Source organism: Oncorhynchus tshawytscha, linkage group LG14, assembly GCF_018296145.1.
Source record: "Oncorhynchus tshawytscha isolate Ot180627B linkage group LG14, Otsh_v2.0, whole genome shotgun sequence".
Taxonomy (NCBI): domain Eukaryota; kingdom Metazoa; phylum Chordata; class Actinopteri; order Salmoniformes; family Salmonidae; genus Oncorhynchus; species Oncorhynchus tshawytscha.
In genome coordinates, this window is record NC_056442.1 from 11,947,620 (window position 1) to 11,970,739 (window position 23,120).

General features: G+C 42.6%; 1 protein-coding gene and 1 pseudogene across 1 annotated transcript in view; one reads left to right on the plus strand and one right to left on the minus strand.

The window, feature by feature from the left end:
• The first annotated feature begins 1,774 nt into the window (after positions 1-1,774).
• On the plus strand, positions 1,775-6,531 carry LOC112267728 (annotated as a pseudogene).
• Positions 6,532-6,903: 372 nt separating this feature from the next.
• aox5 (aldehyde oxidase 5) overlaps positions 6,904-23,120 on the minus strand; it is a 28,268-nt gene continuing 12,051 nt past the window's right edge. The window contains exons 15-33 of the mRNA XM_024444135.1: positions 14,083-14,245; positions 13,805-13,894; positions 13,540-13,709; positions 12,818-12,944; positions 12,368-12,587; positions 12,148-12,272; positions 11,774-11,907; positions 10,912-10,999; positions 10,722-10,808; positions 10,332-10,523; positions 9,984-10,214; positions 9,256-9,480; positions 8,968-9,042; positions 8,809-8,861; positions 8,535-8,649; positions 8,296-8,361; positions 7,972-8,160; positions 7,589-7,756; positions 6,904-7,357 (exon numbers count right to left, since the gene is read on the minus strand). Coding sequence (XP_024299903.1) covers positions 7,307-7,357; positions 7,589-7,756; positions 7,972-8,160; positions 8,296-8,361; positions 8,535-8,649; positions 8,809-8,861; positions 8,968-9,042; positions 9,256-9,480; positions 9,984-10,214; positions 10,332-10,523; positions 10,722-10,808; positions 10,912-10,999; positions 11,774-11,907; positions 12,148-12,272; positions 12,368-12,587; positions 12,818-12,944; positions 13,540-13,709; positions 13,805-13,894; positions 14,083-14,245 — 2,569 coding nt within the window. The 3' untranslated portion in view covers positions 6,904-7,306. The remainder of the gene's footprint in view (positions 7,358-7,588; positions 7,757-7,971; positions 8,161-8,295; positions 8,362-8,534; positions 8,650-8,808; positions 8,862-8,967; positions 9,043-9,255; positions 9,481-9,983; positions 10,215-10,331; positions 10,524-10,721; positions 10,809-10,911; positions 11,000-11,773; positions 11,908-12,147; positions 12,273-12,367; positions 12,588-12,817; positions 12,945-13,539; positions 13,710-13,804; positions 13,895-14,082; positions 14,246-23,120) is intronic.

Sequence of the window (23,120 nt, forward strand, 5' to 3'; positions counted from 1 at the left end):
ACTCGATGGGGTCACTTCAACAACTGAATAGATTCATTCATTAAAACTATTTTTTGTGTCTTGTCATACAGAATTGTTAGACACAATTTTCTTGTGAAAGTGCTCTCAGTGCATTCCTCATTCTCAGTCCCCTGGGACAGACCTGTCCTACAGAGCAGCAGAGAGGAGAGGGACCTGGCAACGGAACAACAGCCCACAGACAGGAAGCACAGTCTAGGTCAGCCTGTCTGACTGGGAGACAATGTGCTGCTGAAGAGACAGAGAGAGAGAGACACAGAGAGAGAGAGAGAGAGAGAGAGAGAGAGAGAGAGAGAGAGAGAGAGAACGAGAACAAGGTGACCTGCCAACACCCAAAAACGATGTCTATCAGTCTTCCTCTGGGAGTGTGGAATTTAGTGCACATGGGCAGAACACATTTAACCTTAACCATGTATCTGTAACAGTATAGCTTCTGTCCCTCTCCTCGAACCAGGGACCCTCTGCACACATCAACAACTGCCACCCTCGAAGCACCGTTACCCACCGCGCTACGAGGGGAACAACTACTTCAACGTCACAGATTGAAACGCTATTAGCTCGCACCACCGCTGACTAGCTAGCCATTTGACATGGGTTACATATCTATGAAATCAAAACAACACTCCACAAACAACGTCACAAAATATTTATTCTACTTATTTTACTGCTCATCACATTATGATTTGGCACGGTCTCAGAAAGAAAATTGCTCAAAGGGCAATTGTTGTATATTATAAATGTACGCTTTCTATATCAATCAATGTGGTCGCCTAACAAGTGATTGGCAATGATTTTGTTGAGAGGATTTAGGTAGGTAAGGTTATAGTGCCACCCTCTGGTTAGAAGTGCATAGTTTCATTCTCTTTGGTCAAAGTTATACAAACAAAATAACATTTAATAGGTTATTTTTCCATTTAGGGCACGATACGATACCAAGATGTTGTCATTCACCGAAATGTATTAATCCTTTATCGTCACTGTATCGTTTAGTGTTGATTGAATTAAGAGTGCAGTTGTTACACAACATTAACATTGGGAGGTGGAGTCAAGTTACAGTAGGCTATGCACCCCAAATGTACTCTCTCCTCTGACTATCGTATTGATTTAAAATCAGTAATTATCAACTGGTTTAGGGGACTGTTGTAGAGTCCTTCTCTGGAGTGATGAATCACGCTTCACAATCTGGCAGTCCAACGGACTAATCTGGATTTGGTGGATGCCAGGAGAATGCTAACTGTAAAGATTCTGTGCTTCCAACTTTGTGGCTACAGTTTGGGTTGGCCCTTTCCTGTTTCAGCATGACAATGCCCCTATGCACAAAGCAAGGTCTGCACATAAATGGTTTGTCGAGATCTGTGTGGAAGAACTTGACTGGCCTGCACAGAGCCCTGACCTCATCAAAAACCTTTGGGATAAATTGGAACGCCGACTGCGAGCCAGGCCTAATCGCCCAACATCAGTGCCCGACCTCACTAATGGTCTTGTGGCTGAATGGAAGCAAGTCCCCACAGCAATGTTCCAACATCTAGTGGAAAGCCTTCCCAGAAGAGTAGCGGCTGTTATATGAGAAAAGGGGAGGACCAACTCCATATTAATGCCCATGATTTTGGAATGAGATGTTCGACGAGCAGGTGTCCGCATATGTTTGGTCTTGTTTGAAGGCACAGATGCATGCCTGTTAGTATTAACTATGTTCACAAATGTAATTGCCAGGTTTATGTACATCTCTGTTCCTCAGGTGTCATGCGTGGGCAACATGGTGTGTGCAGTGGTGGCTGACACCAGGAAGCAGGCTAAGAGAGGGGCGGCTGTAGTGAAGATCGGCAATGAGGATCTGCCAGACCTAGTGTTAACTGTTGAGAAGGCTATTGAGAAACAGTCCTTCTTTCTTCCCCAGTGTATGACTTGATCTAATGATATATTACATATTTAACCCAAATGCAATGGTACTCTGTGAATCCAAACCATCATTGATGTGTTTGTTTGAATCCCAGACTGTTCTGATCTCTCTACCCAGGACTGGTCGGGCCGTGTGTTGTGTTCGGGAGAGAGGAGAGGAAATACTGATCACTGGGGCCCGCCACCCTGTCCTGGGCAAACACAAGGTGCCCCCCCCCTCTTATGGCTTTGTGATGTGACTGACTGTCAGAGCATTTGAGGGATCTCTAAGTGGTACTGTAGATTTGACTGATAATGTGTTAATGTCTCCAGGTGGGCTTTATGAACGATGGGAGGATAATGGCTGCTGACCTACAATATTATGCCAACTCTGGAAACACTGCAGATGAGTCTTTGTTGGTGAGTCACTCTTCCTCTGCCTTTCGCCATTCACTTCTTAACCCCAAGTCCCAAGTCATCCTTGAAATCTATTACCAGACGCTGTCTCTATGCTTGTCATAGGCAGTGTCTGAGCTCTTTGCCCCCTCCCTTTCTCCAGGTAATAGAGAAGATTCTCCTTAACCTGGACAACGCGTACAACATGCCCAACCTTCGCGGTCGCTCGGTGGCGTGTAAAACCAACCTGCCCCCCAACACGGTGTTCCGAGCCTTCAGCGTGCTCCATAGCATGCTGGTCACTGAGAACATGATCAATGACACGGCAGGTAGTGGTTAGAGCATTGGACTAGTAACAGAAAGGTTGCAAGATCGAATCCCCCAGCTGACAAGGTAAAAATATGTAATTCTGCCCCTGAACAAGGCAGTTAACCCACTGTTCCTAGGCCGTCATTGAAAATAACAATTTGTTCTTAACTGACTTGACTAGTTAAATAAAGGTTAAAAAAAAAAACATTACATGGCCATGAAGTTGGGCTGCAATGCTGAAGAGGTTAGGGGTCAGGGAGGATAATGGGGACAGGGAGGAAAGCCATATGAATAGGATCTAGTTAATTATATTTCTATGATAATAGATTGGGTGGTACCAGTGCCTTATATTGAGAAATCTAATTGATATTAACAAAAATCTCTCAAAGTGGGTAGTCTCATGGCAGACATACTTAAATTAAGTCTATTCAAAAACGGATGACGTCGGAGATTATTAAGATGGATGAATAGCTGAATATGCTATAAAATCAATGTGCTATAAATACCTTCTAGATTTCATAAAGTACTGTATACACTTTCTTACACACTTTATAACACAGTTCTCCTTAAATATTTTCTCCTTCTTGAGCAGATCCGTGAGATAAACATGTAGGTGTCCCTGACACATTACAAGTTTGAGTTTGATCCTAAGAACCTCCTGCGTTGCTAGGATGAATGCAGGGAGTAGTCTGACGGAAATCCATTGCCCAGTTTAACCAGCAGAACTGCTGGAAGAAGAGAGGCATGGCCACGATACCCATAACTATGGCATCGCATTCTCAGACGGCTTCCTTAACCAGGTTAGCTTTGCCTTGCACTGTCAAATCAGTAAAAATTCCCTGTCTTAGGTCAGTTAGGATCACCACTTTATTAAAATAATTTGAAATGTCAAAATAATAGTAGAGAGAATGATTTCTTTCAGCTTTTATTTCTTTCATCACATTCCCAGTGGGTCAGAAGTTTACATACACTCAATTAGTATTTGGTAGCATGGCCTTTAAATTGTTTAACTTAGGTCAAACGTTTTGGGTATCCTTCCACAAGCTACCCACAATAAGTTGGGTGAATTTTGGCCCATTCCTCCTGACAGAGCTGGTGTAACTGAGTCGGGTTTGTAGGCCTTCTTGCTTGCTCACGCTTTTTCAGTTCTGCCCACAAATTTTCTATAGGATTGAGGTCAGGGCTTTGTGATGGCCACTCCAATACCTTGACTTGGTTGTTCTTAAGACATTTTGACACAACTTTGGAAGTATGCTTGGGGTCATTGTCCATTTGGAAGACCCATTTGTGACCAAGCTTTAACTTTCTGACTGATGTATTGAGATGTTTCTTCAATATATCGACATGATGCCATCTATTATGTGAAGTGCACCAGTCCCTCCTGCAGCAAAGCACCCTCACAACATGAATGCTGCCACCCCCGTGCTTCACGATTGGGATGATGTTCATAAGCTTACAAGCCTCCCCCTTTTTCCTCCAAACATAACAATGGTCATCATGGCCAAACAGTTCTATTTTTGTTTCATCAGACCAGAGGACATTTTTCCAAAAAAGTACGATCTTTGTCTTAACAATTGTTGGAAAAATGACTTGTGTCATGCACAAAGTAGATTTCCTAACCGACTTGCCAAAACTATAGTTTGTTAACAAGAAATTTGTGGAGTGGTTGAAAAACGAGTTTTAATGACTCCAATCTAAGTGTATGTAAACTTCCGACTTCAACTGTACATAATTAATCAATAAAATAAAGGTTTTATATTTTCTGTGTGTGTGTGTTTGTGAGACAGGCTGCATCTCTGGTACACATCTACAAGGATGGTTCTGTTTTAGTCAGTCATGGTGGAACAGAGATGGGCCAGGGAATACACCCTAAAATGCAACAGGAAGGTACAAGACTTTCTCACTTAGCTTGACTAGATGGAGTGAAATATTGATTGTAGTACACATTCTGTACTATGTAACTATACCATAAATGTGTACCGCTTCTACTTGGCTGTATGTACTTTTTACATTCAATCAATGAATTAATATCTCCAGGTGGCGAGTACAGAGCTGCACAACCCCGCCTCTCTCATCCACATCACAGAGACAACACCAGTGCTGTACCCAACACCTGCCCCTCCGCCGCCTCCTTTGGCAAGGATGCCAATGGCATGGCCTGAGAAGGTACAGTATTGCCTGGGATCTCCCCAGCTAGCCTGATCCCAGATCAGTTGGTGCTGATGTGGATATTTTCCTGTTGGCCTGTTAGTATGGATATTCAACCAATCATTCAGTCATATTCAACCGGTATGTTTTTTTCATTTTTTGTTTCGTCCCTAAGGATGCCTGTGAGACCCTGTTCCAAAGACTGGAACCTGTCAGGAAACTGAACCCAGAAGGCACATGGCAGACCTGGGTATTTCCTATTGATGTCCACTTCCCATGACAAAATGTATTTAAGTAGAACAGAGGGATATAAATCAGTTCATGAATATCGACATGGTCCTAAATTACCTGTTTGTGTTCTGAAAAATAGGTGAACTAAGCATTCATCCAAAAGATCAGTCTGTCAGCTACTGGATACCTCAGAGATTTCCATGCAGACCTTACACATATGAGTTTATAGAAGCCTTACATACTGTCTTTTATTTCACTATTGCAGATGCAAAACCATTGACTTTTAGGACTGTAGGGCCTATGTGTAACATATGGCTACTGTTACCTAATGTGGAAGATACAAAAATCTTTAATGTATATATTTACAGTAGATAGCATTGTGTGTATATACTGTATAACAACATAAACGGCTGATGTTAATGTTGGACTGGGAGAAGCAGGAGGGTCAGCCGTGTGCCTACTACACCTACGGTGCCCGCTGCAGTGAGGTGGAGGTCGACTGTCTCACTGGAGACTACAGGGTAACCTCACTTACACAACCAGTATCTCTTGCATGCATTTACTATTGTTACACACTTTACCTTTTATCTTCAGCACTAGTCAGATGGACATATTCACCATTTCATACTATTAAATATGCAGAATTTGACGTTTTCTTCTGCCCATTTCTAGACTGTGAGGACAGACATCGTTATGGTTATTGGAAGGAGCATCAACCCATCTGTAGACATTGGCCAGATTGAGGGCATGCAGGGTTTGGGTCTGTACACCATGGAGGAGCTGAGGTTCTCTCCTTCTGGAGTGTTGTACACACGTGGCCCGTCCCAGTACAAGATCCCCGCTGTCTGTGACATACCACTGCAGTTCAACGTCTACCTGCTTTCAGGCTCTGACAACCCACTTGCCATCTACTCATTTAAGGTGAGAGAAGGGTGTGTGTGTGTGTGGGACCAGGAAAAACTATAGTCAAACTAGTTATAGCCTTTAACCAAGTCTAACCAAGACCTTTACTGTCAATTGAACTCGACCGAACAAACTTACGGACTACTGTAGACACCAAAGTAAATTTTCTTCTCTACAGGGCATCGGAAAGCCAGTGCTGTTCCTGGGTAGCTCTGTGTTCTTCGCCATTAAAGAGGCGGTGGCAGCAGCCTGGGTAGAGGCTGGTATAGTGGGGCCCTTTACCCTGGACAGCCCTGCTACCCCAGAGAGGACTTGTCTGGCCTGTAACACCCCCTTTACTCAGAAGGTAAGGCGATACCACCAGCCGGTCTCAATTCGCTCCCTACCCCAACCCATAATGCTTGACCCTAATCCATCAATATTTGCCAATTTGAATAAGGAGTTTTCATACTGCTTCCATAAAAGAGTTAGAGACAAGGAGAAGGGGTAGGGAGTGAAATGGAACCGGGAAGTCACCAGTTCAATGTACTGTACCTTATTCACATGGGAGCCTTGACTGTTTGAAATCCAACTTACTGCTCAAGAGTAATGTCAACTATTGTTCTTTTCCAGATTCCAGCCAGCAAACCAGGATCATTCCAACCATAGGTTTTGAATATTCCCTGAATTAAAATAACATTATGATTTGTCAATCAATGAGGTATTGATCACTGCCATAAGGAATAATACCTAATCATAAAATGTTACTAACATAGTAATTCTATATTTAGCTGAATAAGGATAAATAACACTGACTGCACTACTTTAAATATCAAATTACAGAATAAGCCTACACTTTTGCTGTCAACCTATACTTTGCTTAAAAAAAAACAAGTTTGTCTCAAATGAAATTGGATGTAAAAAGGTAGGGTTGTCCAATTGTGTGTCCATCCTGTGAATCCGTCCAATGTCATGTATGCCTTATTTCACTTTCAATAAATTGCATGTGTCTCAACTTGAATATACGAAAATACATGCTTCAAAAATGCATCCTTTATTAGTCAGTTAGACATCAGAAGGCTTTAGGGCACAGAATTAAACCAACGCTCAAAGTTCAGTTCTAATTTTTAGGTTAATCTGAGTTCTGTATGTTGACTGCACTTGGCTGTAGGTCACAGATGCAGGTTGTTAAAGTTTTAACAAACAGCCCAAAACATACACGACCAAACACCAGATGGTGTATTTATCTTACCCTAGGACAAAAGTGAAATTTCAAGCAACAGCGTCAAGCACATACTCTAGGCACATTTCCATGTCATCCAGAAAGCACACAATCTGCAAAAGCAACCCACCAACACCGAACAATACATTACGATGAGGTGAATGATTAATAGTTGGAGCCAAGTCCAGGTCTGACGAGGCTGCCAAGTCATATTCAGTTGGCTCATATGTTGATACTCCATGGTTTGAATGTTCCTTTCTTTGGAGATGGAGCCTTGAGGAAAAAATATATATAATGCCGTTATAAACGAATGTTGTTGGAGAAAGGGTATTGGTGAGACCAAAACGGTAGACATCGGCCAGTTAGTGGACTCAGAATAAGCCTAGTCCTGAACTAAAAAAGCACTTTCAATGGAGCATTTTCATCAAACAACTTTTTAGTCTGGAACTAGGCTTGATCTGTGTCCTCTGGAAAAACAGTCCTTTTGATATGAAGAAATGTTACCATCTCAGTGAACTGGTCCTCACAGGCCATGCGTATCCTCTCCGCAGTAGCAGGGGAACTAAGAGGGAAGCTGTCCCCTAGACCCCTCTCTCTACGGGCTGCAGCAACTGCCTCCTTTATAGCAAAGAAGATGGTGCTGGCCAAGAACACTGGAGGCTCACCTATACCCTGTAACAACATGGCCGACCATCAATTACCACTTAGGAAGTGAATCCTCAGGAACCTTGAGTGAAAGCATTTTATCGTGTTTTATACGACAAATAAACTTGGAACTTGACAATTTGGCATGGTGCAAATTGTTCAGTCCCAAAAAATGCTCTGTATTTAGGCCTAATTGATGCCATTATGGATGTGTCACGTGATGTCATTGTCGTTTGACTTGCCTTGGACCTGTAGATGGCATGTGGGTTCTGTGCGTTGGCCAGCAGGTGGACGTTAAACTGAGGAGGGACGTCACAGAGGGCAGGAATCTTGTACTGGGACGGACCCCTGGTCATCAGAACCCCCTCGAGAGAGAACTGCAGCTCCTCTATGGTGTACAGACCTATGCCCTGGACGAAGCCGCCCTCGATCTGGAACATAGAGCACCATGTTAACTTTGTCTCAAGTCATATTGGAAAGTATGCTACTGAAGATGTCCTATATTGATCCATAATACTGTAGAAATGTAGAGCCACTAGACCTGTGAGTGTTAGACAGTACTGTACCTGTCCTATATCTAGAGCTGGGTTGAGGCTCCTCCCGACATCCATCACAATATCTGTTCTGAGATTCTGCAACGAACACACAGCTAATTGTATAAAGCCAATGACGCCCTTAAGACATAACATATAAAACAGAGGCTCATACATGCTCATTGCAAGTTCTAGGGGATGCCTGCAGGTACAGTATGAAGTAGTGTTAATGAACATTTCACTGATTTAGACCAAGGGTAATACTACTGTACTTTGTGATCTCCAGTGAGACAGTCAATCTCCACTTCTGAGCAGCAGGCCCCAAAGGTGAAGTAATAGTAGGCTGGACCCTCGCTGTTCTCCCAGTCCATATCCGTGTGAGGTCCCCTGGAACCCATACGGTGACCGCATTAGGATAGAGACGTTCCTAATATGAGCGCCGTAAATCGTGCCATTGCAGTTATCACGGTCTTATAACAGTCAGTGAGTGATACGCCACATTGCTTCATTACACACTACAGTCTACAGTATTGACAGGGTACGTACATGAAGAAGCCAGTTGCAGATAAGCTGACCTTCTGGCAATAAGCCTCAAAAATCTGTGGGAAAGAACACAAGTCATTGCATGCTATACCATTATGGAGATAGACACAATAACATCATTATATTGACTTTTTTATAGCCTGGTGGATGTTTGTTGATTACCCATTGTTGCCATGTATATTTGGGATGATTTTCCATGAATGGCTTCAAGCGCCGCATCAGTTTCTCACAAGCATCCTAAAATCATACACAGTAACATTTCGTAACAGTACAATAAACACATCTATACCATGTGTCTTTATAAGCCTATGAGAAGCCTGTGATAACAGAACATTGGAGCTAGCCTGGTCCCAGATCTGTTTGTGTAGTCTTGCCAACTCCTATGGTCATTGTCCAGGGCAGTTGGCGTGACAACACAAACAGATCGGAGGCCAGGCTTCGTTGAAATACCTTGACTGCCATGCCCACTGCGTCCGTGCCAAAGGAGGCTGCTGAGGGTGCAGCATTGGGAACGTTGCCCGTACAGGTCTCTTTGATGTGGATTGAGGACATGGGCACCTTCAGGATACGACTGGCAATCTGGAGGGCTTTTGTGTTGATTCCCTGGCCCATCTCTGTGCCTCCGTGTGCCACCAACACCGAGCCATCCTTGTAGATGTTCACCAGAGCTGCACCCTTGAGCAGAGGTGGAACCAGATAATGAACAACTGTTATATTGTATCTCTATGGGGATGAACACAGTTTATACTGTGGGCTCCTGAGTGGTGCAGCGGTCTAAGGTATTGCATCTCAGTGCTAGAGGCGTCACTACAGACACCCTGGTTCAGATCCAGGCTGTATCACAACCGGCCGTCATTAGGAGTCCCATAGGGCAGCGCACAATTGGCCGTCATCGTAAATAAGAATTGGTTCTTAACTGACTTGCCTAGTTTAAATAAAGGTTACATTTAAATGTCAAAAGTTATTTCTCCATAGTAACTTACAAGTGCTTACAGCTATGCAAATAAGTATAAGTATAAGTATAAGTACACCCGAACCAGACACAAGTTACAGTGTTAAAATAGCTAACCTTTCAGTCAACAATGTCCTTTGTCAAAGCATCTTCCTAGCACAGTGGAAAAATGAACATGGGGCATTCTAAATTGAACATGTGTTTAAAGGGAGTTCTTCATCCTCACCTGGTTGAAGAAGCCTTTGGAGAAGCCGACGCCAAACTTCATAGGCACAGCAGAGATGCCCCTCTTCTTCCAGCGGTTGGAGGTGTTGAACTGCTGGATGGCCTGGAGGCGATCGTGGTACCCAGCCTTGTCTAGACACTCGTCCCAGCAACGGAGCATGTCACGGGGGGAGAAGAGCTGCTTGTGGTGGGTATAGCACTCCTCCTCCCGGTACATGTTGATCTCCCTCACCTGCAGAGACACACCAGGCCACATTCATCATCAGTAGGAAGATTGAATGGATGGATAAAAGGTGGGTAATTAACTAACTAAACATGACCCTGAATCCTCCAGTAACCTCTCTCTAACCTTCTGTGGAGGGAGGCCACATTTGACAGCCACCTCGTGCAGCACGCTCTCCATCACCATGAGTCCCTGGGGTCCTCCGAAGCCTCGGAACGCTGTGTAGGAGGGCAGGTAGGTCTTACACACCAAGCCACGCCCACGCAGGTTAGGGATCTTGTAGCCATTGTCCATGTGAAGCAGGGCTTTCTCCATGATCTGAATCACAGCACATTACAGGGAAATGAAAATGTGTCTTATGCTAGGGTGTTTCTGCTGTCCATTTGTAAACGTGGTGAGAATCCTCAGTCCCTGTTGTCGAGGACTTTTCAACTGATATCAGGCAATATATTGGACAATCGCAGATAACCATTGAGTCATACACAGTATTGAATTCAAAGTTCTTAACAAGCTTACAGCTAATGATTCATTCAGGGTGCACCCCCCGTTACTGTAGTAGGTGATGTCCGCTGCCATGATGGTTCCATCGTTGTTGTATCCCACCTGAGAAAAAAAAACAGGTCGTTAGAAATGCTGAGGTAAAAATTCCCCTGATCACACAGTTGTTGTTGATGATGCTCATCTGAGAGGGCTTACTCTACAATACCTTGTATTTTCCTAGGAAGGGGTGTCTGCCACTGGTGATCAGCATGTCATCTCCACGTTCCAGGACACAGCGTACTGGTCGCCCTGTCCTACAATGAAAACATAGGCATATTTACTCTAAGTATTCAAGTTATTATATGTATCCAAGGTATTATATGTATTACATGTATTCAAGGTATTAAATGTATTCAAGGTATTACATGTATTCAAGGTATTATATGTATTCAAGGTATTACATGTATTCAAGGTATTATATGTATTCAAGGTATTATATGTATTCAAGTTATTATATGTATTCAAGGTATTACATGTATTCAAGGTATTACATGTATTCAAGGTATTACATGTATTCAAGGTATTACATGTATTCAAGGTATTACATGTATTCAAGGTATTATATGTATTCAAGGTATTATATGTATTCAAGGTATTATTCATGTATTCAAGGTATTACATGTATTCAAGGTATTATTCAAGGTATTATGTATTCGTATTATATGTATTCAAGGTATTACATGTATTCAAGGTATTATATGTATTACATGTATTCAAGGTATTATTTGTATTCAAGGTATTACATGTATTCAAGGTATTACATGTATTCAAGGTATTACATCTATTCAAGGTATTACATGTATTCAAGGTATTATACTGTATGTACTATATGTATTCAAGGTATTATATGTATTCAAGGTATTACATGTATTCAAGGTATTATTCAATGTATTATATGTATTCAAGGTATTATGCTGTATGTATTCAATGTACTATATCTATTCAAGGTATTATATGTATTCAAGGTATTATTAAAGGTATTATATTCCACTAATGTGTGTTATCAACACTCTGTTGAAAGCTCTTACTTGACTGCAGCTGTGGCAGTGATAGCAGAGAGGGAGGCAATCTTCATGACTTTGCCACCGAACGCTCCCCCCAACCTCCTCACGTGACATGTGATCTTGTTGGAGTCGATGCCCAGAGTGATTCCTACCACTTCCTGGGGTTGCAGGGACAAAACAAAAGGACATTCAAATAACAAATTGGAATAACTTTTCGATTGGAATACTTTTTTTCTAATCATATCAATCAACCAGCATTGGGGCACTGATGGTTGTCGTGTGTCAAAAATCAAAGATTCTGATTGGTGGGAAAGAGTTAACAAGAGTCCAATATCCAATGTATGTAGCAACATAACAGAGGAGAAAACTAAAACATAGATAGTTTATGTGTGTCTAACCTGAGTGTATGCTGAATGCTGGCTGGCCACAAACAGTTCCAGTTCTCCATTCTCTCCTTTGGGCACTGCAATAAGGCCCTGAGTCTCCATGTAGAAATGCTCCTGACCTCCCAAGTAGATCTCATCTGCTCACAACACAATCACATATCATCAAGACATTTGAAGACATGAACTTGCATTAGAAGAAGGAGATGCACAGATGTAAACCATTGCGTTTTACCCTCCAGAATCTGATCCACTGTCTCAAAGGCTTTGCCCACGTCTCCTCTCTCCAGCTTCCTCTTTGGGTCAAAGAAGGACTGATGCTGGATGGCCTCTTCTATTGTGAAGAAGACAGGAAGTAGATCCTGGTAGGTGACCTTTACCATTTGAGCTGCTCTCCTGGCCTGCTCTCTGCTCTCTGCTACCACAGCCCCAATGATCTGCCCCACACAAGACACCTGCACAGGAACAACCAATCAACAAACCAATCATTCAATCAATCAAAAACCACCATGGTAAGCCAATATACAATATAATAGACCTCTCATAATTAGAAATGCCATTAGAACAGAGGTTCTCTATTCTCCTCAATTATCATCCTCGGTCATTGCCATGGTCATATTTTCTGTCTATGGTACGGTGCTACAGACTGGGAATGGTAGTGAGAGGGGACAGTGCGGTAGCCTACCTCCTCCTCAGCAAAGAGTTCCTCTGGGTTATTGAACAACATCCGTCGGTTCTGACCAGGGACGTCCCCAGCTGATAGGAACGTGACTACCCCAGTCATGCCAAGTGCTTCAGATGGGTCAATGTTGCTGGTTTTGAAGTGGAATAAAGACACATGATCAGAAGACCTACATGCGGCCTCCTGAGTGGCACAGCGGTCTAAGGCACTGCATCACAGTGCACTACAAACCCGGATTCGATCCCGGGCTGTGTCGCAGCTGGCCGCGACCGGGCGATCCATGAGGCGGCACACAATTGTCGCAGCGTCGTCCAGGTTAGGGGAGAGTTTGGTCGGACGGGATGTCCTTGTCCTATCGCGCTCTAGCAACTCCTGTGGAGGGCTGGGCTCATGCACGTTGACACGGTTCCGAGTTGTACGGTGTTTTCTCCAACACATTGGTGCGGCTGGCTTCCTGGTTAAGCGTGTTTCGGAGGACGCATGGCTCTCGACCTTAGCCTCTCCTGAGTCCGTACCGGAGATTCAGCGATGGGACAAGACTGTAACTACCAATTGGATATCACGAAATTGGGGAGAAAAAAATTATAAGAAGAAGAAAAACTTCATGCAATTTCAAAAAGACGAGTCTGGATTTAGGTGACTATCTTATCATACAGATCCAACAGTAGAAGTTTGTATGGCCAATCCAAAAACAGTCAAATAATGACCCACTACCATAGACTCACATGATCTTGGCGTGCGCTCTGGTGCTGGTCACCATGTAGACAAAGAGTTCCCCCTGGACAGCTGGTATGTCATCATAATACTGGGCCTCTCCTGTAGCCTGATGGAAGGCTGCTTGATGCATCATGGGATGGCCCACAGGGTCCTGGGAGGACTGGGCATTGGACACAAGCTGCAGAAGAAAGAGACAGACACTATGGGGATACAACCATCATCCATCAGAGTAAGTTGTAATCTTTTGCATATAAGCCATTGTTGATCGCAAACCTGGAAAGAGTGATGTCCCTGGGGCACTTCGTTTTTGAAAGGCTTGAGAGCACTGAGGTACTCAAGGGGTAGAAGACACACGTTCACATCCTGCACAATTGGGTAGAAATCAAGAAACATGAAGCATAATAAAAATGATTGTAAAACACCTTTTAGAGAGCCAATGTAATATTGCTACACACAAATATTGTCACATCCCTCAGATTCAGCAAAACAAGTGTCAGATTAGATGTTTCGCTGAAAGATAATTAAGGATTGTGTCTGTCCTGTATATGTACCCTCTCTCTGAGCTCCTGGAGGACCTGCATGTAGAATTTGAAGAAGAAGCTGGTGGTAAGGGTCTTGCGATACTCCACCTTCCCTCCATGGGCAGAGTCAGATAGCTCCACCTCCTCCTCCAAAAGCCTGCAGGCATCAGCCAGAAGCTCCTCCCCCCAGGACCTGAGCCAATCAACCAACACTTCAATTGCAATTCACAAGTCCACCAGATCACCGGTTAAGTTCACCAGTTCAGTTCAGTTTGGTTCATTTAATTCTGTTTGATGTGATGTGTGTGTGATGATAGGAAAGGTGAGATCACTATTACCGAATATGTTGTATGAATAGAACACTTGTGTGAAGGAGGAGTTTGTGAAGAATGAATATCTCAACTCCTGTATTATAAAGAAACAACCAGAATTATAAAGGAGTAATATTGTGAGGAAGTGTTTGTAGAGTAAAATAAACCATTGCAATTGTAGAGGTATAAAAAAGCACCAGCATTGATGTTACCAAACCTACAATTACCTTTAAAATTGTTAAAAAGTAGATCTGTCTCCATTTAGTGCATATTCATCTTAGAATAGTAGACAATGACTATGAAGCAAGTAATGAATATCCAACAGAGATTGGTAATAGTATATTACCAGTAAACATTGGGGTGGATTAAAACACAAATGATTAAAGAGTGGAGGGAGGACAGTGGCCAGAAGTTATCATGTTTTGTTTTGTCTGTAATTAAAACCTTTTTGTTGCTAATTTAAGATTTGGCAGGGTGAAAACTAACAAAATGTTTATTTTCTCTTTTAAGAGAGGATGGGGTGTCCCTATCTCATCATTTGAAATGTTTCCGGAGGCCGGGTTGCCTTGGGAGAGCAGTTAGTGAAATTCTGTTGATCTATTAAGTATAAAGGTACCCAGCTCCCAATTAAGTAAGGCATGGCACAAACACAACCCACCTGTTAACCCACACATTTGTTAGTGGTGTTAATACCGTGTATGATTCATTGTGTGGGGTCTTTTTATTTGGGTTTTGTGGGTTCTTCACGGGTTGGAAAGGATGCACCTTAAAGGGCACACAAATACAATTTTCTGAAGCATCTATTGTCCGAATTTTGGTTGCACAGGTGTAAGTTCTCCTGATGAGAAATGTACTGAAAACCTCAATGTAAACCTGGTACATAGAATGTTAAAAATGTCTTTAAATAATGAGTCTGAAATACAGGGAAAGCAAAGGGAAAAGAACACTCACTTCATTGTGTTGAATGACCTCTGTCCTGACTTTCTGGTGAGACCTGATCACCCTCGCTAGAAAGGCTAGAGACATTGGGTGGGATTTAAGTGTAGTATGTAAAGGCTGGTAAATATGAGGAAGTGTTGTTGTTTTGTTTGTTTTGTTTTTCTCTTGTGTCAAAACAAATCTCACCAAATTGGATCTGCTGTATGGTCAGGATTTCTCCCTAAGCATTAGCCCTCTAACTCCCTGACATTGTAACTCTTGGTGAGGTCTTTCTTTCTCTCTCTTGGAGGACCTGAGCCCTAGGACCATGCCCCGGGACTACCTGGCCTGATGACTCCTTGCTGTCCCCAGTCCATCTGGTCGTGCTGCTGCTTCAGTTTCAACTGTTCTGCCTGCGGCTATGGAACCCTGACCTGTTCACCGGACGTGCTACCTGTCCCAGACCTGCTGTTTTCAACTCTCTAGAGACAGCAGGAGTGGTAGAGATACTCTGAATGATCGGCTATGAAAAGCCAACTGACATTTACTCCTGAGGCGCTGACCGGTTGCACCCTCTACAACCACTGTGATTATTATTATTTGACCCTGCTGGTCATCTATGAACATTTGAACATCTTGGCCATGTTCTGTTATAATCTCCACCCGGCACAGCCAGAAGAGGACTGGCCACCCCTCATAGCCTGGTTCCTCTCTAGGTTTCTTCCTAGGTTTTGGCCTTTCAAGGGAGTTTTTCCTAGCCACCGTGCTTCTACACCTGCATTGCTTGCTGTTTTGAGTTTTAGGCTGGGTTTCTGTACAGCACTTTGCGACAACAGCTGATGTAAGAAGTGATTTATAAATAAATTGGATTGATTGATTGATTGATGATAAAGGAGTATAAGCCAATTTGAAAAATGGTTTCAACCGTGTGTTTTTATTCTCTTTGACATTTGTCTTATTAAGAATATTAAGAATATTGGGAATATTGGGAATGTAATAATTTGTCATACAGTGAATAGTTTGTCTGGATTTCCTGAATCATACATGCCCTTTTGTTCTGGTCTGTCCTCTCTCAAGCTTATGGTGAAGGGGACCACAGATGGTATCTAGATGCATGGAAGGGATAATTAGACCGAGAACAGTGTGAGCCCCTTCCCCTCTAACTGGCTGAAGTAATGGCAACAATGGCGTTCACTATGGCCTTTTCTCTCAGGAGTACAGCATGAGTCCGGAGACCGTCCATGTGGAGTGAGCATGGAGAGAGATCACGTCTAAACTTCTCTCATTCTGCTGGTGTACTAGTTTGAAAATGGACAAGACAGAATTGACCGTAAAGGATGGTGGTGGCGGCTCAAGTGAGACATTAGTCTGTTTGGGAAAATCAGATTATTCAACAGATATTGAAATCGGGACATTATCAAGGGCCATTCACCTTGACATGCATGAGTTACATGTGTGCCATTGGGAGGATGAACTGTAAAGGTATCTGAAGAAGCAAATGAAGAAACTCCAGAAGAATGAGTGCCGAGTGATAGGAGCAACGCGAAGCATTACGGACTGTGGTTCTAAATTTGTTTTGGATAATTTACCAATAGTTCTACTCAACCAGCTTCATGAGGAATGCTTTTCCAACAGTCTTGAAGGAGTTCCCACATACACTGAGAACTTGTTGGCTGCATTTCTTTAACTCTGTGGTACAACTCATCCCAAACCATCTCAATTGGGTTGAGGTCGGATGATTGTGGATGACAGGTCATCTGATGCAGCACTCCATCACTCTCCTTGGTCAAATAGCCCTTACACAGAGTGGAGGTGTGTTAAAGGTCATTATCCGGTTGAAAAACAAATGATAGTCCCACTAAGCGCAAACCATATGGGATGATGTATCGCTGCAGAATGCTATAGTAGCCATGCTGGTTAAGTGTGCCTTTAATTCTAAATAAATGACCAACAGTGTCACCAGCAAAGCACCATCACACCTCCTCCTCCATGCTTCACGATGGGAACCACACATGCGGAGACCATTTGTTCACCTACTCTGCATCTCACAAAGACAGCGGTTGGAACCAAAAATCTAAATTTGGACTCATTTTCACCTGTCTAATATCCATTTCTCTTGTTTCTTGGCTCAAGCTAGTCTCTTCTTATTATAGATGTCCTTTAGTAGTGGTTTCTTTGCAGCAATTTGGTGATGAAGGCCTGATTCATGCAGTCTCATCTGAGCAGTTGATGTTGAGATGTGTCTGTTACTTGAACTCTGTGAAGCATTTATTTGGGCTGCAATTTCTGAGGTGCAGTTAACTCTAATGAACTTGTCCTCTGCAGCAGAGGTAACTCTGGGTCTTCCTTTCCTGTGGCGGTCATCATGAGAGCCAGTTCCATCAAATCGCTTGATGGTTTTCGCGACTGCAGTTGAGTTCTTGAAATGTAACATTTGTAGAATTTTGTAGATTTGATGTAGATGGTGGTGGGGTGGCTGGAATGACGCGGTGAGCTGGGAAGGTGCTGGTGTAGCCTGCAGTTGGTGTACGGCCCGGAGCACCTTGTCCAATGCAGTCCCAAGGCGCTCCAGGCACGAGTTGTGGTGGCGGAGCTTCGCTGTTTTCTTGGGTTTGTCATTCTGTCACTGGTGTAGAAAGGAGTAGGCAGGAGGCAGTCACAGGTTTACAACTACTGAATTTATTTAAGCACCATAGATCAAAGCGAGACGTAACCCAAACGCTGTTGTGCTCTAAATATATCTTCATAAACAAAATGGCACAGGGTGAACCCAAAGTGCAAAATATAAAGTACTCAAGAAAATGTCAGAGAGATTCCTCTCAGGAAAACAAAAAACAAAGACAAATGGCAGAGAGAGTATATATACAGTGATAGAGTGGGGATTGGAACCAGGTGTGTGTAATGATGTCGACACAAGTCCGGGGTTGATGAGTGAATGGTGTTTCCCAACAGTAGGTTTGGCAGCAGTTGGAAGGCTGGCGACGCCGAATGCCTGAGCTGGACAAGAGGAGGAGCCAAAGCGAAGGCTGGTGTGACAACTGATTGGCTCAAACGCATTAAGAAGGAAAGAAATTCCACAACTGAACTTTTAACAAGGCACACCTGTTAATTGAAAGGCATTCCAAGTGACTACCTCATGAAGCCAGGTTGAGAGAATGCCAAGGGTGTGCAAAGCTGTCATCAAGGCAAAGGGTGGCTACTTTTAAGAATCTCAAATATATTTAGACTTGTTTAACACTTTTATGGTTACTACATGATTCTATATGTGCTCTTTCATTTTCGTTTTAATGTATTCACTATTATTCTACAATGTAGAAAAGTACAAATAAATAAAAAACCTTGAATGAGTAGGTGTGTCCAAACTTGACTGTACTGTAAGTATTCAGACTCTTTACTTAATACTTTGTTGAACCACCTTTGGCAGCGATTACAGCCTCAAGTCTTCTTGTGTATGACGCTACAAGCTTGGCACACCTGTACTTGGGGAGTTTCTCCCATTCTTCTCTGCAGATCCTCTTAAGCTCTGTCAGGTTGGATGGGGAGCATCGCTGCACAGTTATTTTCAGGTCTCTCCAGAGATGTTTGATCGGTTTCAAGTCCAGGCTGTGACTGAGCCACTCAAAGACATTCAGAGACTTGTCCCGAAGCCACTCCTGCGCTGTCTTGACTGTGTGCTTAGGTTCATTGTCCTGTCATAAGGTGAACTATCTCCCCAGTCTGAGGTCCAGAGTGCTCTGGAGTAGGTTTTCATCAAGGATATCTCTGTACTTTGCTCCGTTCTGCCACCACCATGCTTCATCGTAGGTGTCACGCTGGTATGAAGAGATTCGGGAGACAGACGCAGGAATGCGTAATATTTTTTTTTATTAAGACCAAATTACGGCGTGCCGTGAAAATGCACGGGGACGAAGACCAAACAAACGCGTAACAAAAACACAGGGTTGAATCCCAAACAAAAGCGCGAGGAGTACCTTGAATAAATAACCCGTAATCAGACCCGTAATCATCTGCAAAATCCACAAGGGTACGAAAGCATAAAACACACAGCACAGGTAATCACACACACCAACAGACATTGTAACAATAATCGACAGCCCGATGGAAACCAAAGGGCACACTTATATAAGTACCAATCAGTGGGAAATAGGGGTTAGGTGTGCGTAATGAAAGTTCAGAAGGGATCCGTGACTGTAGGGATAGTGCCTGGTTTCCTCCAGAAGTGACGCTTGCTATTCAGGCCAAGAGTTCAATCTTGATTTCATCAGACCAGAGAATCTCCATTCTCATGGTCTGAGAGTCCTTATGTGCTTTTTGGCAAACTCCAAGCAGGCTGTCATATGCCTTTTACTGAGTAGTGGCTTCCGTCTGGCCACTCTACCATAAAGGCCTGGTTGGTGGTTGTCCTTCTGGAAGGTTCTCCCATCTCCAAAGAGGAAATCTACAGCTCTGTCAGAGTGACCTCCCTGACGAAGGCCATTCTCCCCTGATTGCTCAGCTTGGCCGGGCGGCCAGCACTAGGACGATTCTTGGTGGTTCCAAACTTTTTCCATTTAAGAATGATGGAGGACACTTTGTTCTTGGGACCTTCAATGCTGTAGACATGTTTTGGTACCCTTCCCCAGATCTGTACCCCGACACAATCCTGTCCTAAGTGCTATAAGCACGATTCCTTCAACATCATGGCTTGGTTTTTGCTCTGACATGCACTGTCAGCTGTGGGACCTTATATGGACAGGTGTGTGCCTTTCCAAATCATTTCCAATCAATTGAATTTACCACAGGTAGATTCCAATCAAGTTGTAGAAACATCTTAAGGATGATAAATGAGATGCGCCTGAGCTCAATTTCGAGTCTCATAGCAAAGGGTCTGAATACTTATGTTAATAAGGTATTTCTGTTTTTTGCAAACATTTATAAAAAAATGTTTTCGTTTTGCCATTATAGGGTATTGTGTGTAGTTTTATGAGGAAAAACATATATTTAATCCATTTTAGAATAAGGCTGTAACGGAACAAAATGTGGAAAAAGTCCAGGGGTCTGATTACTTTCCAAATGCACTGTAAGTGACCTAGCAGTAGTGTTTAGCATGTTATGGGTTAGATGGAATGATTTTTGTGCAAATATATTTGTCGCAGGAAACAGTACAAAGTACAAAGGGGTCCAGCCTCTGAATTTAGTTGACTGCGGCAGGCTGCATGAATGAACACTTCCTAATCCCAAGGCTCTTCCTGACTGATAAGAAGACTGGGAGTACTGAACTTGGGCTGGGAAGATAACACCTGCCTAGCCACAGAGATTCATTGTACATCCTAGACTCAGGAGGGAGGGCTTGTTTGGTAGAACAATAATTATACTAGTTGACCGCCATAGCATGCAAAAAAAGGGCGAAGTGAGCGTGATATGGTGTCGGAATACCGCTTGTAAAACATGCTGCCTAACTGGTATTCCTGGGTAAAAAAGCATGAGTTTATGTTTTTTTACAGACTCCATTTTGTTTGGACCCCAGCAGTACAGTATTCCTGAAGGTATAGAGTCAGGCTAAGGGAGAGTGGGAATCATCATGTCATCATCATCAAACTTCGTTTCCTGCCATATACGATTATGCATAGCATAATGCATTACTAATACTTGACATATTTTGTGATTTCTTTTGCTTTTCAAGTCTTTTGCTATCACTCTCTTAGGAACCCGGAGGAAGAGAATTGCAAAAACTCTCACTGCAAACTACCTGGCCTCCAGGACACCTACAGCACACAATGTCACAGAAAGACCAAAAAGATCATCAAGGACCAAAACCACCCGAGCCATTGCCTGTTCAACCTGCTACCATCCGGAAGGTGAGGACAGTACAGGTGCATCAAAGCTAGGACCGAGAGACTGAAAAACAGCCTCTATCACAAGGAAATCAGACTGTTAAACAGCCATCACTAGCACAGAGAGGCTGCTGCCTACATACAGACTTGAAATCATTGGCCACTTTAATAAATGGAACACTAGTCACTTTAATAATGTTTGCATTTCTTGCATTACTCATCTCATATGTATATACTATATTCTAAACTATCTATTGCATCTTAGCCTATGCACTCTGTCATTGCTCATCCATATATATTCTTATTCGATTCCTATACCGAGAGATTTGTGAGTATTAGGTATTTGTTGTGGAATTGTTAGATATTACTTGTTAGATATTGCTGCACTTTCGCTACACTCGCAGAAATATCTGCTAACCATGTGTATGTGACCAATACAATTTGATTTGATTTTATGGAATAAGGATCAGTTACTAGTTAGATTGTACAACCCAGAGTGAAGGGTTTGAAAGGATAAATGTCTGGTTTTACTTTTAATGGAAGTGTTTTGATATAACCTTTGATAATGTAAGCCATAATCTAATGCTTACCTTAAAATGTAGCAATAATTATCACAGAGTAATAAAAGGAGGGAGTGTGATGGAAATTTTCCCTGTGTATCAGATCGTATGTTTAGCGTAATGCTGCTTTTCTAATAACCTGTCTTGGTTCATGAGAGTGACTGATTGATTGTACAAGGGAGGGATTTCTTCTATCACTGATAAATCTTCTTAGGGCTGAGATCCCGCTAACGGGATCGATATGACAACAGCCAGTGAAAGTGCCGGGCGCCAAATTCAAAACAACAGAAATCCCATAATTAAAATTCCTCAAACATAGAAGTATTTCACACCATTTTAAAGATACACTTCTTGTTAATCCCACCACAGTGTCCGATTTCAAATAGGCTTTACGGCGAAAGCACCACAAATGATTATGTTAGGTCAGAGCCAAGTCACAGAAAAACACAGCCATTTTTCCAGCCAAAGAGTGGAGTCACAAAAATCAGAAATAGAGATAAAATTAACCACTAACCTTTGATGATCTTCATCAGATGACACTTATAGGACTTCATGTTACACAATACACATATGTTTTGTTCGATAAAGTTCATATTTATATAAAAGAAATCTCAGTATACATTGGTGCATTATGTTCAGTAGTTCCAAAAACATCCGGTGATTTTGCAGAGAGCCACTTCAATTTACAGAAATACTCATTATAAATGTTGATGAAAATACAAGTGTTATGCATGGAACTTTAGATACACTTCTCCTTGATGCAAACGCTGTGTCAGATTCCAAAAAAGCTTTACGGAAAAAACTAACTATGCTATAATCTGAGTACAGCGCTCAGAGACCAAACAAGCCAAAAAGATATCCACCATATTGTGCAGTCAACATCAGTAAGAAATAGCATTATAAATATTCACTTACCTTTAATGATCTTCATCAAAATGCACTCCCAGGAATCCCAGTTCCACATTAAATGTTTTTTTTGTTCGATAATGTCCATAATTTATGTCCAAATAGCTACTTTTGTTAGCGCGTTTTGTAAACAAATCTAAAGTCACGAAGCACGTTCACAAGGAGCAGACGAAATGTCAAAAAGTTCCATTACAGTCCGTAGAAACATGTCAAACGATGTATAGAATCAATCTTTAGGATGTTTTTAACATAAATCTTCAATAATGTTCCAACCGGAGAATTCCTTTGTCTGTAGAATTGCGATGGAACAGAGCTTGTTCTCACGTGAACGAGCGTCACGAGCTCAAAGCATTCTGCCAGACCTCTAACTCATTCCCCTCTCATTCGCCCCCACTTTACAGTAGAAGCATCAAACTAGGTTCTAAAGACTGTTGACATCTAGTGGAAGCTTCAGGAAGTGCAACATGACCAATATCCCACTGTATCTTCAATAGGGAATGAGTTGAAAAACAACTAACCTCAGATTTCCCACTTCCTGGTTGGATTATTTCTCAGGTTTT